This window comes from Mus pahari, chromosome 1, assembly GCF_900095145.1.
Source record: "Mus pahari chromosome 1, PAHARI_EIJ_v1.1, whole genome shotgun sequence".
Taxonomy (NCBI): domain Eukaryota; kingdom Metazoa; phylum Chordata; class Mammalia; order Rodentia; family Muridae; genus Mus; species Mus pahari.
The window spans coordinates 160,109,427-160,126,845 of NC_034590.1; the positions used below are offsets into that span (position 1 = coordinate 160,109,427).

General features: G+C 40.2%; 1 protein-coding gene across 1 annotated transcript in view; it reads left to right on the forward strand.

Annotated features, from left to right (window-relative positions):
- Positions 1 to 17,075, forward strand: part of Sorcs3 (sortilin related VPS10 domain containing receptor 3) — a 590,588-nt gene extending 573,513 nt beyond the window's left edge. The window contains exons 21-27 of the mRNA XM_021196078.2: positions 428 to 551; positions 2,124 to 2,236; positions 6,120 to 6,251; positions 7,937 to 8,036; positions 8,947 to 9,052; positions 14,272 to 14,432; positions 15,211 to 17,075. Of these exons, the coding sequence (XP_021051737.1) occupies positions 428 to 551; positions 2,124 to 2,236; positions 6,120 to 6,251; positions 7,937 to 8,036; positions 8,947 to 9,052; positions 14,272 to 14,432; positions 15,211 to 15,275 (801 nt within the window). The 3' untranslated portion in view covers positions 15,276 to 17,075. The remainder of the gene's footprint in view (positions 1 to 427; positions 552 to 2,123; positions 2,237 to 6,119; positions 6,252 to 7,936; positions 8,037 to 8,946; positions 9,053 to 14,271; positions 14,433 to 15,210) is intronic.
- Positions 17,076 to 17,419: the final 344 nt, after the last annotated feature.

The window sequence follows — 17,419 nt, forward strand, 5'->3', positions numbered from 1 at the left end:
CCGATGGAGTATAGAATAGGAGGGGAAAGTCCCTATAGTCCCTATAGCCCGATGGAGTATAGAACAGGAGGGATACTGGATATTGAAGTGACTCCTTGTTCCAAGAGCAATCGAAAACAGGATTTAAAAGCTAGTGTTATTTTTGCCCAGGAGAAAGAACAAGTGACATGACAACTCAACAATGTTGCTCATTTTTCAGGATTAAAATTTTATGAATTTTAAATTGATTAATATGTTTGCTAGTTCCCAGAGAAATAACATAGTTTGAGGGAACTAAATAAAATTGTTAGTTTTTTTTTTTTAAGTGAAGAGCCCTTGGGTGCTGTCATGCTATGCATATGCATGACATTTCAGATTTTTAAAAAATGAGGGACAGTCTGGTACACTAGGGAAGACTGAAGGGGTGTCGCTCTTTTCTCTCTTGCAGCCCCTCATCACCTTGGACAGCAGCATCTCTTTCACATTCCTTGCAGAGGGAACCAACACCATCACTGTCCAGGTTGCTGCTGGGAATGCCCTCATCCAAGACACAAAAGAGATTGCAGTACATGGTAAGCTCTGAACGTGGTCAAGTGATGTTCTCTTCTGCTCACGCAGTTCCCTCTTTCTATCTTGGTGCCAACCATAAACTGCTTTAGAATTCATCAGGTTAATAGGGAATTGCCATCTGCAAATGTAGACTTCAATGGATGGAGAAGTTAAATTGAAAAATAAACAGATCACTGGTAGTCACCTGTTGTCCCTTGTACAGGAACGAATCTTGTGGTGCATCTAGATGACCATATGTTTGGGATAGTTGTTAGACAAGGAAAGCTAAAGTAGATGAATGAGCTCAATATGATGATCTGCTAATTTGTCAACAACATGTGTGCAGCATTTACAGTGTGACATGGGACAAGGGAATCTATCTACATAACAAGAGGAACAATGTTCCCCATCCTATAGAACTCATATCTTGGGTAATGAGATGATCTACACAGAGCAAATGTGGTTTTCCTGTTTTGATTGTTGGAAATTCTCACATCTTTGTCTTTATAATGAAGCTAAAATCATAAGCTTATGTTGCTTTATACACATGATACAATAATATATGCCGGGAAAGTTAAAGCAAAATTGTCTAGGAGAATAAAGCATAGTAAAAGGAGGGGGTAGGAGAGAGGTTCCTATAGAGAGATATGGAAGGGATATGCTCATCTATGAAAACGCCATTATGAAGCTTAATATAATACACTATGAATGTACCGCAATAAAAATAAATATAAGCTAAAATGAAGGCAGAGAAGGTGATGAGCAGGGTTGTCACATGTTCTGAAAACTAGTTTTTTGATTGCTACATTTATTTTAAATGAAATTGATGATCTTACGCTGCCACCCCTCCAGACCCCCCATAAGTTCCCAGACAGCCACTATCATTGTAGTTGTCTAGAAAGTCATACAGGTAAGTGTGAGTTTCTGATGAAGGCGATTTCTACAGCATTGTCCTGGTGACGTTTTCTGACTTCTCTGACGATTGGTCACTGGAGCCCCTTATTAGGACCTGAAGTAAATATTTTTACTCAAGTGTAAATGTGATGTTGAAACTGGTGCACCTAAGAAATGCTGATTTTCATGGCTGAGCACCAAGAGGACAACTTGTCTACCCACTAACCAGTTCAAGAAATCAAGCATTACCCTACATCCCCAGAGAAAAGGTTTAGCCTACTTTCCTCGCATGTGAGGCTTTTTTTTTTTTTTTTTTTTTTTTTTTTTACAGCATAATCAACAACAGAACTGAAGGACAGAGAGGTGGAAAGCTTCCATTCCAGTGAAGACATGATTGTTATGTTTCAGTTTGGCTTTGAGATAGTCACAGAAGGGAGTTCAGATCTCTTGTGGTTTTTGCTTGACTTCCATTTCAGCCAATATTCTTTACAGGAGTTAGAAACACGAGGGAGAGCACAAATCTACTCCTGGTGGGAAAATTTCCTTCATTTCAGAAGTCCAAGGAGACTAAAAATAAGGAAAGCTATCTGAAACCTGTGAAGACAACTGATTCCTGATGTAGATGGCTATGGGCCCAGTGCCCATCAAACCCTCACTTGTCCCAGTCCACTAGCTTCCCCTGACATTCTGTCTCCTTGCAGAATACTTCCAGTCACAGCTCTTATCGTTCTCTCCAAATCTGGATTACCACAATCCTGATATCCCTGAGTGGAGGCAAGACATTGGCAATGTCATCAAGCGAGCTCTGATTAAAGTAAGTTGGCTGTACTTTGAATTGCTTATTTTTGAGCTAAGAATAATAGATGGTAGTGACAAGAATTGAAGCTGTTATTCTACAGACAAGTAGGGATTATTTCTCCATATAGAAAAGGAAAGGAAGAATAGGAAAAACTAGAGAAGTGAAGGAGAGAAAAGAGACAGGAAATCTGAGAATGGAGGAGAGGATAATCTAGTGTTTAAACATGGAAATTGGCTCAGTGTTGGATCCAAGTATTTTTGAGACAGGAACTTGACCCTCTTAATGGAAAATGGATAAACCATTTGGTGAATGTACACTATTTATGCATTTATTTACCCTTTGCCTATAATTAGAGCCTTTTAAACAGATATTTAACTTCACTAGACCACTACTGACCACACATGAATGCAGAGGGCTAGGAAACAGAGCAACCCACCAGGGAACTGAACCTATAGATTTAAGCCAAGGTCATATTCCCTTTGGTGAAAATAAAACGTTTGTTAAGCCTTCTCACAGCAATATACTAGAATTTTGAGATGAACGAAGCAGTCCATTTGAGTGGAGAAGTAAGTCTAATGTACAATTAGTTCTATGGCTGAGTCATAACCAGCATCTTCAAAAAGCACTGAGAAATGTGTACCTTCACAGTCCTAGGGATTATGAGGTTGACACAGACATACGATTCAATTGATACTTCTTGAACTACTGGAATGGTTCTGGAGGAGATATTTGAACATATTTTAAAAGATATATGTCAGTTAACAGGGAAGAGATGGTACCTTTAAGGTAGAATGAACAGTCCATGCCAAACAATTCCTGCTGGAAGAGGTCATTACATTGTAGAAATGATGTAGGGTTTGATATGGTCAAACTCTGCCTGACAGGAGGACAAAGTGGGCAATGATGGACTACAGCGAAAAGTCCTAGTGTGAAGATTCTGAAGAGCTAACTTGCAGGCGTCAGAGTATGTGAGATGTATGGTGTCTTCGTTACAGAAGAAAATGCTGTCAGCAGGTAGATTTTCCAGGTTTCTACTGCGGTGGCAAGGCAAAAGAAAGGCTGTCAGGGGAGGAAGGGCAAAATGTGAGGGTGATTTCAAAATAAATGCGAAGGTTGCATTGACTAGGGACAATAAAAATCTCCAAGATAAAGGAGTCAAAATCTCATTGAGAAAATGAACAATAAAAATAAGAGGAACATATTGGTGAGAAGCAAAGGAACACTCTACAATTCATACAAAATATAGGAGGTGTCCTCCCCATTCACCATTTGGGTACTGTATGGGAAAAATTTAATTGGGGAACCCATGAGAGTTTGGAGGACATGAGAGATGACTCTGTGAACATGACTAGTCAGAAATGTAGATCTGAGGGTCAAGCAGAGGTTCAGGCTAGAAGGAAAATGTCAGAACCTATGTTTGGGAACTTTTTAGTCTTGTTCTGGAGGAAAGTGGAGATGGAGAATCGTGATTGTTAAAATGTCTGAGAGCATACAGAAGAGACAGGGATGGATACGGAGAAGGAACTGACAGAAAGGAAACAGAATCTTTAAGTGAGGAGCACAGAGGGGAATTCCTATAGGCATTATCTCAAGGGACCTTCCGACTTTTATAAAGAAATGTTTCCTAGAAAGAGACATGAACAGGATAACTGTGTTATGCTTCTTTATTCGGTTTGGGCTACTTGGACTTATAAGTGACAAACATTTATCTCTTGAAAGTCCACAGATATTAGAAAGTTAAAGATCAAAGCATTGGTAAGAGTGTGATTCACTGATAACATTTTCTGACTTTGTGTTCACATGGTGGGAAGAGGGCAAGGTGACTGTCTCAGACTACGTTAATAAAGGCGTTGACCTTGTTCATGAGTGTCCTACCCTCCTGTCTTTATCACCTTCCCCAAGCCCTTCCTTCCTATATCATCACATTGGTGATGAGGCCTAAAACAAAAAGTTTTCGAGGAGCACAAGTATTTAAACCATGGCCTATACACTTAACATATCATACAGGATAGGGTCGTTTTCCATGCGCTTGTAGCTACTAAAAACTCAACAGCTTTTGAAGGAACCTTTGAAAGACTGCATGCCAGGTGGGACTTAGACCTTAAATCTTCAAGCAGTCCTTCAGATGGCTTTAAATGAATGTAGAAGCACATCTCTGAGATGCTGATGTAACTATTCTTGAATCAAGGGTCACACCAGCCAATCACTGATGGGTTCACCCCTTTGCTCCATTGGTTAATCCTCAGCACAGTGCACTTTTCTCTGATGTATGCACTAGGACTCAGAGAGTCCCAGATTCTTGGTGGTCATGCCTCTCTGAAGGGTACTGAGACATCTGGAACTGCAAGACAACGCCTTATTGGTTGGTAGATTTGTTAGACTTGATTGCTTTCTCTGCCTCTCTTCCTGGCTCTCTTTTGTTCTTTATAACATCCCTGAGAGTTAGCTCCAATCATTAAGCCTAGTTCTACATGAGAATCAGAGCTGAGCAAATAGGAAACAATCTACCCTCTTGCCTCTGTTCAATTCAGCAAGCACTCATTGGTTCATTGACTTTCTACCATGCCAAGAAACTTTGGAAGACTAAAGTATCCTCAAAGATTTTTCAGGAATGCCTGGGGAAGCACACAGCCGGAACTTTTCAGAAAACCTTTCAGAACCTTTTAGATGCACTTGGAGAAAACAGTGGAGATGGTCTGTATCCCTGGAGAGGGAGGCCATGGTGATTTGAATAATCTGGAGGAGATTACTGTAGGCAGATGGTCACCAGAGCCTCCTGGGAGAGAGGTGGTACCTCAGCTGAATCACACATCCTCCCTCATATTTGCATTGAGCAGACAGGCAGTGTTCTGAATGAGAGACCCTCAGTACACACTGGCAAGAATAATCCATGGGAAAATTCAGTTTACCCTCACCCAATTTCTCAGTCAGAACTTTGCCTCTTTTAAGTTTTTAATCACAGAAATCAGTAAAATCATCCACTCAAGGACAGAAAAATGTACTCATAACCTCATTTTAACATTTGCATTTTAATTTTATATACTTTTATGTTTTTATACACTTGTAACCAAAAACGTTGTATAAAAGTACATGAGTATGCAGCCATCCTAAGCATCCATGTGACCTTATAGTGCTCCATATTGCCTTCAAGCTACAATAGCATTCTTCCACATGGTTATAACAGTGTTTTCTTATTTTTTGAATGTTTAAACTTTCTGTTTATTTCTTATTCTACATAATATTGTGTTTCTTCCTATGCATGTTTTTTCAAGCATTTAGAGCCATTTCTTTAGAACTAAACACATTGCAATTGCTGACTGAAGACTATGAATATTTTTATAGCCTGTAAGAGAGTCCTTTGCAAAGCAAATTGATGATGGGTATCAATTCCTTTTCATGTTGCCAGCCCTAGGGAGTAGCTCCACTTCTGCTGCAGCCACACCAATAATTGTCTTAAACTTAAAACTTTCCCACTTTAACTGGAGAAAACAAGTGTTCTTCTGCTGTTATTTTGAGTTTGCTTCTCCCTATGTTTGTTTATAACAGCTTGCTTCTCATTTGGAGCCAGTATATTCATGTTTCAGCCATTGCTCTAGTTCTCTCAATGGAAAAAAAAAATAGAAACTACGAGAGGAAATTATTTCAGAAATCATTTGGAATACCCTCAAAGTTTCAGTAAAAATGTAAATGAGAACATAAGAGAAGCCAATGATTTATTACCTGGCAGCTCCAGGGGGAAACAGGGGAGTAGTCTGGGTGCACACTGCAGTCTGGACTGAAATATTGTGTGTTTAAAAGTTCATCCAGGCTGTATAGGTATGAATATTACCCTTTTCCTGGCTAATACTGTGGATGCCTGGTCCCTGAACCCTCACTGTTTGATCTAAATGCGTTGCAGGTGACCAGTGTCCCAGAAGACCAGATCCTCGTGGCTGTGTTCCCGGGTCTCCCCACTTCAGCAGAGCTTTTCATTCTCCCACCTAAGAACTTGACAGAGAGGAGGAAAGGCCACGAAGGGGATCTAGAACAAGTAAGTGACCCCGGCCACCACACCAGACTCTGAGTTAACGTCCCTGCCACCACATCAGACTCTGAATTTATACCCTGCCACCATACCAGACTCTGTGTTATACAAAGTTGTTTTTAGTCATAACGGGAGAAAAGTTTACTAGTTACCCAGTGACTCTCACACCAACATCCAGAATCTTAAACAATTGTTGCCCCTATGCATAATAAGTAAAAACCGAAGAGTGTCACTGGCCTGAGATTACAGGGGTTGGAACCCCTGAAACTCATGTGTCTTTTCAATAGCTTCTGGGTAGCAAGGAGGAAAGAAGAGGAGACAAAGGGTAAAAGGGACAGACAAACACACAGAGAGAAAACAGATACAGACACAGGCAAAGGTGTGCATGCTTGGGTTTCTCTATCTGTTTATGGAAATGAGGGCTTCTTGTCTTTAAACTGCACTGGCTCTAGAGGTGCTGGTCAATTTAACTACTGTTTCCAGAGAGAGAGAAAAAAACTGCTTTCAGATACATTTCTTTGGAGAGAGATGGATTACCTCATTTTGCTTTGACAAAGGGAGCAGTATTTCCAAAATGGGTTGTAGCTGACTGTCACTTTTTGGACACATGGTTCATGTGATCTGCACATAGTCCTGGAAGCAAATAGAGCCCTAGTCTGCAGTTTCTCTCTATCAAGTTTGCTTCCACTGGGATATTTCTGTCTCTACACTGTGCCACCCTCTCCTATCTTCTTGTGATGCTAAGTCGGGAAATGAGATGGGACAAAGCTGCTGAAAAAGCTGTGTGATTTAAATACAGTTGCTTTTATGTGGAACAACCATCGCTGAGACTCCACATCCTTCTGGCTCTCACCTGGCCTGGATGACACCCAGTCTCTATGTCCACCCACAGTGCTCAGACAGAAGAACTGCTATTGTCCTTTTCTCTGGACTGAGGAGATGCTTTGCATCACAGGGATACATGAACTCATGTCCTTTCCTTAGACTATATTATCACAAAATGGCATGAGGCAACCATGCACTGCATTTGGAAGCTACATTGACCATACATTTAGGGAAATAGGTAATTACAGTGATGAATAGCAACTATGATACTAAGGTGTGTACAGCCAGATATGAGTTAGGGACAACAGTCTCAGCTTTCATGTGAGAATTACAGTGATAAAATCAATGTTATGTGTTATGAGACTTGCTGGGGGAAAGCAAAGAGAAAATTATCCCATGAAAGGAGGCAGTCTGTACTTTGATGTGTGCTTCCCATTGTCTCTGGGACAGAATATACACATGATTGGGCTGGGGCTCTGGATGTTCTTTAATCCCTGCAGGTGTCTCTGTACCCACTATGTTACCTGATCAGATTAAAGAACTAATGATGAGTTGACGTTCTTTCATTGAACCCACAACATGCCTCTGGTTATAAAGGCAGGGATGAAAGAGCTCTAAGCTAGAAGTTGAATGAAATACTGTGTCTGTTAGAGTTCTCATTCACGGAGAGAATTGGAAAGCTGCTCTTTCTTCTTTGACATGCCCCCCCTTCTGTCTCTCCACTTCTGGGTTTCACCCAGCTCTGCAGCATGTGAGAACCAAGTTGATGTCCCTATCCCATGAATGAACTTGGTTCTTTTTTTTTTTTTTTTTTGACAGTTATCCCTTGCTACATCTATCCGCGATCCTTCTCTCTTGTTTTACAGATTGTAGAGACACTATTTAATGCGCTTAATCAAAACTTGGTACAGTTTGAGCTGAAGCCAGGTGTCCAGGTCGTTGTATATGTCACACAGCTGACATTAGGTGAGTGCTTGCTGGGAGTCAGGGGACGTGATGATGGATGGGCCGCTATTTGAAACAGAAAAGGGAAGAGATGATTTCTAAAACCCTTTCCATAGATGATACAATAACTAAGCCTATATCTGTGGCAATGGCTGAGAAAGTTAGTCTCGTGTTTCTGAGGGTATTCAAAGGAAGAATTTCTTACAAAGGGCTTTGCAGTCAAAACCTGCATAATATTTAGAGAAAAAGTTCTTTTTTTTTTTTTTTTTTAAACTTTGACTTTATCTTTGAGATGGTTGAGTTTTATGGGTAATACTTAGACTCTTCAAAAGTCTTTGATTTTCTGAATTTTTCTTAGAGGTCAGCTTAGGAAACTTTTAGATCCATTCCTTTTACTGTATGTGAGTTCATATGGGAAGAAGGGCCAGTTAGCTTTTGCTGGGTACCTTACAAAAGGAGTAGCAATGATATGTTGCATTCTGAATTGATGCATAGCCCCAAGAGGCTGATTGTTCAGTGGGTCTTACTGACCTCAGAATTTTCTGGTTAAGAATTTCTAAAACTCACCACCTAGGGGACTGGCACCAGTAGAGTGCAGTAGAGGTTGAGTCAAATAGTCCAAGGTTGTATCTGTGGTTAATCAAAGGCTGTCAATGTGCTGTCACATGGTTAAGAAGACTAAGGAGACAAAGAATTCAAGACCCCTCCTCCCTCAACTAGTCCCACACATTCAGATTGCACCCTAACAATCCAGCAAGCATTCCCAGACATAACAGAAGAGATAAGTTTCCTTAAAGGTTCAGAACAGCTCTTCTCATTATTGAATGCTTCTTATGGCCCTTAAATGACGGTGGGCAGTCAGCCTTGGTCTCCACTGCATCCAGCCTCAGTGTGAGCCTTCAGAGTGAGCATGTCTCCCTTTCCTTCCTAGCTCCCCTGGTGGACTCCAGCGCCGGGCACAGCAGTTCTGCCATGCTTATGCTCCTCTCTGTGGTATTCGTCGGCTTAGCTGTGTTTCTGATCTACAAGTTTAAAAGGTATGTGCTACTGTCAGTCGGGTTGCATCTCCAGGCTAGGAACACTGCAGTTGACTCTTCCTATGACCAGTGTTCCTTAACTCATATAAACAATATGATCTTTATTTTTTTCTTTCTGAAGCTCTCCCTGGCAATGGAAAAAAATCAGGAATGGCTGAGGATGAAGGAATGAATGTTTATAGAATCAGAGCTGTCTTCACCTTGTAGGCTTAATGGATTAATAAAATAAGGATTAGTTACTCACTCACATGTCCGTATACAAATGCCTTTTTATCTCACATGGTAGCTATCTAGTGTTTCTTTGTAAATTTGCATGCTGTGTGATGTGCATATAGCTCAATTTGTGAAGTGTATGCCTAGCATGTTCAAGGAGTTGGGTCTGGTCCCCATCACCTTCTACCAGACATAAGGGGACATGACTGTAATTCTAGCATTTGAAAGGTAGAGGCAGGAATATCAAAAGTTTAAGCTCATCCCAAGCTACCAGTCTGAAGCTACCCTGGGCTATATGAGAATATGGTTCAATTTAAGGAGAGAGAGAGAGAGAGAGAGAGAGAGAGAGAGAGAGAGAGAGAGAGAGAGGAGAGAGAGAGAGAGAGAGAGAGAGAGAGAGAGAGAGAGAGAGAGAGAGAGAGAGAGAGAGAGAGGAGAGAGAGAGAGAGAGAATATTGATATTATATATTGCTCCAATTTTCTTATTTTCCTGTTTCTAAAACAGAATTTTCAGGGAAAGCAAGCCCCACATGTATTCAGAAATTATTTTTGAGACCCCCATGAATAACAGCATTATTAACAAAATGAATAAAGCTGGAGTGAACAGTTATGCACTAATATTCAAAGTATGGAAAGCTCCACAGAGGTTTACTGGCACAAATTCTAACCACTGAAATGAGACGGACTCAGTTTAACCTCTGGCACTTATATCCTTGGGCAACCATATTTCCGTCTTCATGCCTTCATTTCCTCACCTTTAAGATGTGAAAAACAAAACAAAACAATCATATCTCATGGTTTGGGTGTGTGAATACTATGTTTAATAATTATATAATTATATAGCATAATAATGTGGTAGCTATAGCTACCATATCCTAAGTGGTCAAGAAACCCTGAGGTATTACTAATAACAAAGATCTAGTGACCATATATTATTCCAGTGATGTCTGTGGGCCATAAACTGACATGTAACATAAGGATCTCTCAAAAATTATGATGAATAGATGTACTTTGTGGAATTCTGGGAAAAATAAAGGAATATAATTTATTATTTGAGGTTTTCTTTTATTATCTTTAATCTTTTTTTTTACAGTCCAGTTGTTATCACCCTCCCATCCTGCCCTCCTATAATTCTTCATTCCATTCCTGCTCCCCTGTCTCTTAGAGGATGGCCCTACCCTCCATACCTCTCCACACACCAGCTAGTCCTCCCCACTCCCTGGAGCCTCAACTCTCTCAAGGGTTAGGTGCATCTTCTCTCACTGAGGCCAGACCAGGCAGTCCTCTGCTGTATATGTGTCAGGGGCCTCAGACCAGCTCATGTATGCTGCCTGGTTGGTGGCATGGTGTCTGAGAGATCTTGAGGGTCCAGGTTAGTTGAGACTTCCTATGGGAAGTGAGTTAGTCTTCCTATGGGATCGCCCCTCTCCTTGACTTCCTCCAGCCATTGAGTTTTTAAAGCATACCTTAGTCTGGGAGTGCTCCCAGGACGAGAAGATTACCTTCGTAGATTGTAGAGGGCTTGATGGTAGGTGGCTTTCCTCTTCAATCTTCATTTTTTTTCTTCTCCAGTGGATATTTCAGTTGCTTAGAAACATCTTTTTTTATTCAATATAAACCTGATTGTTAGTCACAGGGGCAAGGGTTTCTCAATTTTCTCTCACGCTCACTAGAAGAACAGTCTTAGCCTACTTTGCTAGTGGATTTGCAAACCTGAATGTGGTTCATGTGCTTTTGGGTCAAGGTGGGTCAACCCATCTGCTCCTTGTTGCTTTGAATAGAGGAAAAACCCTTAGGCTATAATTAAAGAGAAAATGTTTAGTAGGAAAAGAAAAACACCATTTTATGGATGCACTTAAATTATATGCAAAAATGAGTGTCAGTCATCCAAAGGAATTGTTTGTGAGAATTTCAGGGTTGGGGTGAATATAAAGACTGGGGTGTGAATATCAATTGAGCAAACCGTGTCCTGTCTTGTTCTAGCATTCAGTTCCACAGTGGGTGAAAGGGGAGGGTCAACAGAAATCCTTCAGGAAGCGATTTTTGTTTGTCACACATCTCCATATCGAATCAAGACAGCATGTAACTTAGAACTTTTCTCAGTTTCGTGCAAGTCCCTAAACTCCTTCCACTATGAACTTCTTTCTGTAGACAACTCTAACTTTGTAGACTTTCGTGCATGAGTAAGCTTATACAGTAAGATTTCAGAATTAGTCCACTTTTTATTTCTCACTTACCAGCCAGAACTTTCTGTCCCTGACAGTAGATTAGTGCCAGCCAAACTGGATAAACAGCATTAAGCCAAAGGTGAACCTCTGCTTTCCCAGCCCACGTTCCTGAATGCTTTCCTCCCCGAGTTCCAGGCCTTTGGGTGATGCTCTGATGAATTTTCTTTAATTTCTCTGGCCTTTTCTTGTCTCCCTGTCTTGCAGCATCCCAATGGTGGCTGTGCAGAATATGCCAGCTAGCAAATAAGTAAAGGTCAGGCTCTGCTTCCTGTATCTCCCACTCTCCTTTGCCTATTCATTACCAGAGTATGCCAATATAATGAACACGCACCATAATCTGCATGGATGTGGAAGCCCCCCTGTATGACTGGAAGTTTTGACTTAATTGAAAATACAAATAGTTACACACGGCTAGCGAACACGGCTGAACAGCTCAGACAAGGCAACGAGGACAGTTTCATTTTTGTTTCTAGATTATTGGCTATACTGTTTATACAAGCAAAATTTTCTATTTATGGCCACCAGCACAAACTAATTTAAACATCCATTCATTAGACAAATACATATTGAATACTTGCTATGTTCTGTATACTAAAAACAACCCAACAAGGTTAAGAGTGTTGTTGGATCCCTAAAATCCTTCAAGTAATATCACCCCGCCCCTCCCATTACAGTGGCCTCATAGATAGCAAGTGTCATTTGCAGACATCTTAGCACTATAATTCAAAATGATTGTGAAGTGAACCTTCCTTTCTAAAAAAAATCCCCAACAAGACCAGCTTTCTATCCTTGTATATCTTTTTCTCTGGTTAGTCAAGAAAATGTTAGAGCCCTTACATTTCTTTCTACCTCTTTTTTTTAAAATAAGTTTTTCATTATAGTTCAGTCTGCTTTCCTCAAAGCTGGAGCAAATGAATATAAACTGCACCTGGATTTTGTTTGCTTGATTGCTTTTGGGGGGGATACTTGGGTTCTCAATTTTATTCTTCTTATTTAAACCTGTACAAATATATGACCCAAGATACATCCATTGATCTTTTTATAGAAACTCAGAGCTCAGACTTGACTGACATAGTCAAACGTTCCACAAGTGGATGCGTTAAGTAATGAAAAGCAACTTGACAGCTTTTTCTAATGTTACAAATTGTGATGTCAAAGTCAGTTCCTTCCAGCCATCTATAAAAGATGAAAACATGCTTATTTTCAGGAATTGAAATAGAGTGAGCAGTCATTGTAAGGCCTAATGAGTGCAAACATTCACAGGTGCCTTTAGCAAAACAGCAGGGGTAGATAACACATCTAGCTAGAACTCTGAAGTGTGCAGGTCTGTATGAACAGGAATGGTTTCACTGTCCCCAGATATAGTGAATATTAATTTTACAGTTGAGCTTGACATGAATAACTAATTATAATTTTCTAATTAGAAGCAATGTAAGTCATTAGACTATATCTGTATTCAGCTAAAAAAAAATCAAAGGCTCAACTCAAACTGTCTAATCTCTCTCTCTCTCTCTCTCTCTCTATATATATATATATATATATATATATATAGTCTATCCTCTATCACATATCTAACATCTATATCTATCTATCTATCTATCTATCATCTATCCATCTGTCTATCTATTTAATCATCTATTTACTTTTCTCTCTCTTCATTTTTTTCTTTTATCCTAGTCTTGCCTCAAGAACATTAAATAGCTAAGGATGACCTTGCACTGATTAATCCTCATGCTTGTATCTTTCCAGTGCTTAAATTACAGGTATGCATCTTATAGCCAGTTTATTTGAGGCTGGAGATTAAACCCAGAGCTTTATGTATGCTGTGCAGGCACTTCTGTCAACTGAGTTGATATTTAGCCACTGAATTTTCCATTTTGTACATTAATAGATTGTGTGGGTTTCTAGCTCACAGACCTTGTACATTTAAGATATGGTAAGTTGGGTTACACTGATATTGGCCAATAGCAAACATGAGGACATACCTTGTCATGTATGGAAAGAAAACAAAGACATGGATGTAGAACACATGTACAGGTTCTGACAGGTAGAGACAAGTATGTGTTTAAAACCTGTTTTCAGAATTTTCATTAAGTGTTATTATGGCACACTATTAAATATCACCACATTTTGCCTCATTTGAGGTCAGAATAGAAGGAAGAAGATAAAAATCCTACTGGTTGAAACTAGGACAAGGAAGAGATGAACTTTTAGGAATGCATGGAATATGCTGGGTGGGGTTAGACATTAGAAGACATGTATTGGCTTTCTGTCATTTTAGAATTTAGTTCAACATCCGTACCTTTCAATAAAGTAAGAAAAATATCCTCTGGCTATGACGTGACTACATACAAATTCAGTCTTTGAATTGTAATCCACTCTAGAAGAATAGGCAGAGCACAGGGTTTGAGCATTATATTCATTCATTCAGCAGATGCCTAAGAAATACAACTGTGTGCTAACTGTATATCTGTGGCATGACTCAAAGTCCAGCTGCTTAAAAAAAATGTAATAACAGGTAAATATTTTCAGATTTTGCCAAGTAACGGATCAACATTCCATTTCCAAGAAGTTCTGTGGGTAACCTCTTAACTGGGCAGCTTAGTTGCTGGCTAACCTTCTATGCTCAGGCTCAGTAGCTTGTGTGGCCAGGCCTTACCCCGACACTAGCTGTTTCTGTTAATACCATTTCCTCCTCCTTTACTCTCCAGGACATCTTATTGCCCACATCAGGCATGCTCTTTTATCTCATGATGCTTTTGTTCCTACCTCATGTAGGAAAATCCCCTGGATTAACATCTATGCCCAAGTCCAACATGACAAGGAGCAGGAGATGATTGGGTCAGTGAGCCAAAGTGAAAACGCACCCAAAATTACACTCAGTGACTTCACGGAGCCTGAAGAGCTGCTGGACAAAGAGCTGGACACACGGGTCATAGGTATGTGTGCCTGTGCCACCGTGCTTAGTGTCCTCTGTCCTCCAGTTATCAGTCATTTGCTGGCATTGTGTATGCCACTAGACAGCCCTGAACCACAAGGCTGGGGGGAAAAGATGCCTACAGTGACATAATCTTCTTTAAAATTCATTTGCCACCTCTAGCTACATGAAATTGCCAGACTATATATACATATTTTTTTTCATTAGAATTCAGTAAAGATTAGAAACATGGGCATCTCAGTGGAGAATAAAGGCAATTATCCACTGCTATTGGGAGTTTTTTCTTTTCTTTTTTTAAGTCCATAAACCCAAAGTCATATAAGTCCTTAATGATACATGAATGCAGAGTGTAGTATGGACTACCTTTACTTGGCCAATCAGTTAACCTTGTGAATGCTCAGTACCAAACATTCCTCAACTGTAAAATGGGAATAATAGTACCAGGATTCTGTTTAACTGTCATAGGCTGTCTGGAATTCTGTTCTGAAATTGTTCCCCTCATTAAATGATGTTATGAATTAGTGCAGTGCCTGCTAGCTATTGTTGTCACGATCAGTACAGAATACGATGACGGTCAGACTGTTGTTTCTACCTATGTACTATTTTGGGAGGTGGATGGGAAGTTTGCAAACGGGTAGGAATCTTGAGATGCCCTCCTTCATTAAAACATACTACAACCTGTTCCAGGCAGTTTGGTATTTGGCAGAGAATAAAAAGCCTCACCACCCTAATGGAACTGACTTCAGTTTCCCTTCTGTGTCTTTTCTCCTCTTCTGCAGGAAGCATTGCCACCATCGCAAGCAGCGAGAACACAAAGGAGATCCCCAACTGTACTAGTGTGTAACCAAGAAGACACGTGGCCAATCGTCTTCCCGACGTTTTATTTTTGAAGACTACTATTACTATTATTATGGAAAAATGAAAATGTCTTTTTTTAATCTTTTGTTTACCTTCATAAATAGTAAGCAGATGCTTAGCTTTGGGAGGCAAAAAAAAAAAAAAGAGGCAGTCTTAGGTGGTCATAATGGGATGAAGGAATATATGCTTATATTTGTGTTAAGAATGCTTCTTCCCATGGATTTCTTGCTTTACTGCGCTGTCAGTAGAGCAAAGTTCTTCTTGTGTCGTTCTGTCTTTATTTTGAGTTGGGTTTTTGTTAACTTCATCCTACCTTACCTCTCCCTTGCTCCGCACTACATACACATACAACACAGACCATTCCCCAGTTCAATTGCAGGACATAGGTTGAGGGGGGAGTGGACGTAGCTGCCAAAGGCAAGCACACCTTTCCGAAAGAGGCCCTGCCTCGTGCATGTCAAAACTGAGGCTAAAGATGGTGTATTGTATATAACTACAATGTAAATAGCTTTTTATTTCCTAAGAAATAATTTAATGTTTAGTAAAAAAGAAAACAGAAAAAAAAGAAAGATGTGTGTGTTGGCTTCCGCACTCACCTTCAGAGCTGACCGCCCCCCAGCCTGCCTGATGTGTTGGATTCGGGATGCTGTCCAGCTGTCTTTCACACTCAACTCTTGCGTCTCTGTCCACACCATAGCTGGTTTCTGCTTATGTATATAAAGGGGTGGGGGAGGGCTTCTTCAGGGCAATTGACAAAGGAAGGACTTCGGTGGTGTTCGAGAACATGGGGGTTGTTTTTCTTCCTAGGATAACATGGAAGGAATCACAAAGACTAGTAGAGACTTCAAAATCTCATAAAGAAAAAAAAAAAAAAAAGATATTTATCAGCCTGAGAGAGCAGTCTTCTCTAAAGAAGCAGCGAGGAATCTAAAGATGCTGCCACTCTGTTTTCTAATTGGATTGTGTGGATATGTGCATTGCCCATGGTGAGCTGCCCAGCTGTTCTGAGCTCAGAACATTCCCTGGGCCTTATGTGAGGTTCAGTGAGCACCTCCTGGCATGACAAGAATCAGAGAGTCCGGAAGGAATGTCCCACTTGTGGAATCCCGAGTCTGTGCAAACCCTGCAGGCCAAACAGAGATCTAGTCTTTAATATTAGTCGGAATGATTTTAGCAAAGCTATTTGTGCTATTTGCTTGTCAGATGTACACAACTTCCTTAAAGTCAGATGTCGGCCTTCAGTTCCCTTAAGGTAGTTCCCTCGCCTCTGGGGTAAATGGAGTTCTTAGCACCTCAGCCCCTTCAACTGTTTAACATGCCAATTCTTTTCAGTAGGATCACTTTACACCGTGCTGAAAGCATTGTTTTCATTTTTGGGCTCTGCCTGTGCACACTTGTTTCAAAGAATGATATACTGTATATATATATATGAGAAGAAAGGCCACATTTTGCACCTGTTAACCTTCATGGGATGCTGTTCATATTCCTCTTTGTGAGACACAGGGAGAATGTGATAGAGACATCTAGCTGGCTGCAGCATAGATCAGTATTAGAAGGATTTCTAAAGATCCCTCTTTTTCATTTCAAGGGTTAAATGGGGCAGACAATTGCAATATGTGTACTAAACACTGGAATACAGTGCATGAGTCATATCTATATATATATACAGTATATGTACATATACTGTTCTTGGTTTTACTGTTCCATTTGAATATTTCTACTGTAAAAAAAAAGACAGTGGTTTTGAAATTGTTGAAAATAAATGTATTTTTGTACATCAAAGCTATTTACTTGGCGAAGAATTCTCTCTTTTAGTGATTTTATTTTTTACATACTGTATCCATAAGACATGGCTGCAATACCATTACATAGCCACCCCACTCTGCACCCCCCAAAAGGAAAGGCTTATTGGAACACTTACTTATGTATCTTTTGTTTATGAGTCTTTGGATAGATTATGATTTGTGAGCTCAAACCTTGCAGGCTAGGTTGGAATACCCTGCAAGCTGGTGCCATGTGTTTTGAGTCTGCCCTATAAGAAAATTGCAGAATTCCACACGGGGTGTGCTGAAACCTGGTGTGAATGCTTAGCCTTTTTTTTTCTATTTACCTTTGCTCACATTGCCATGT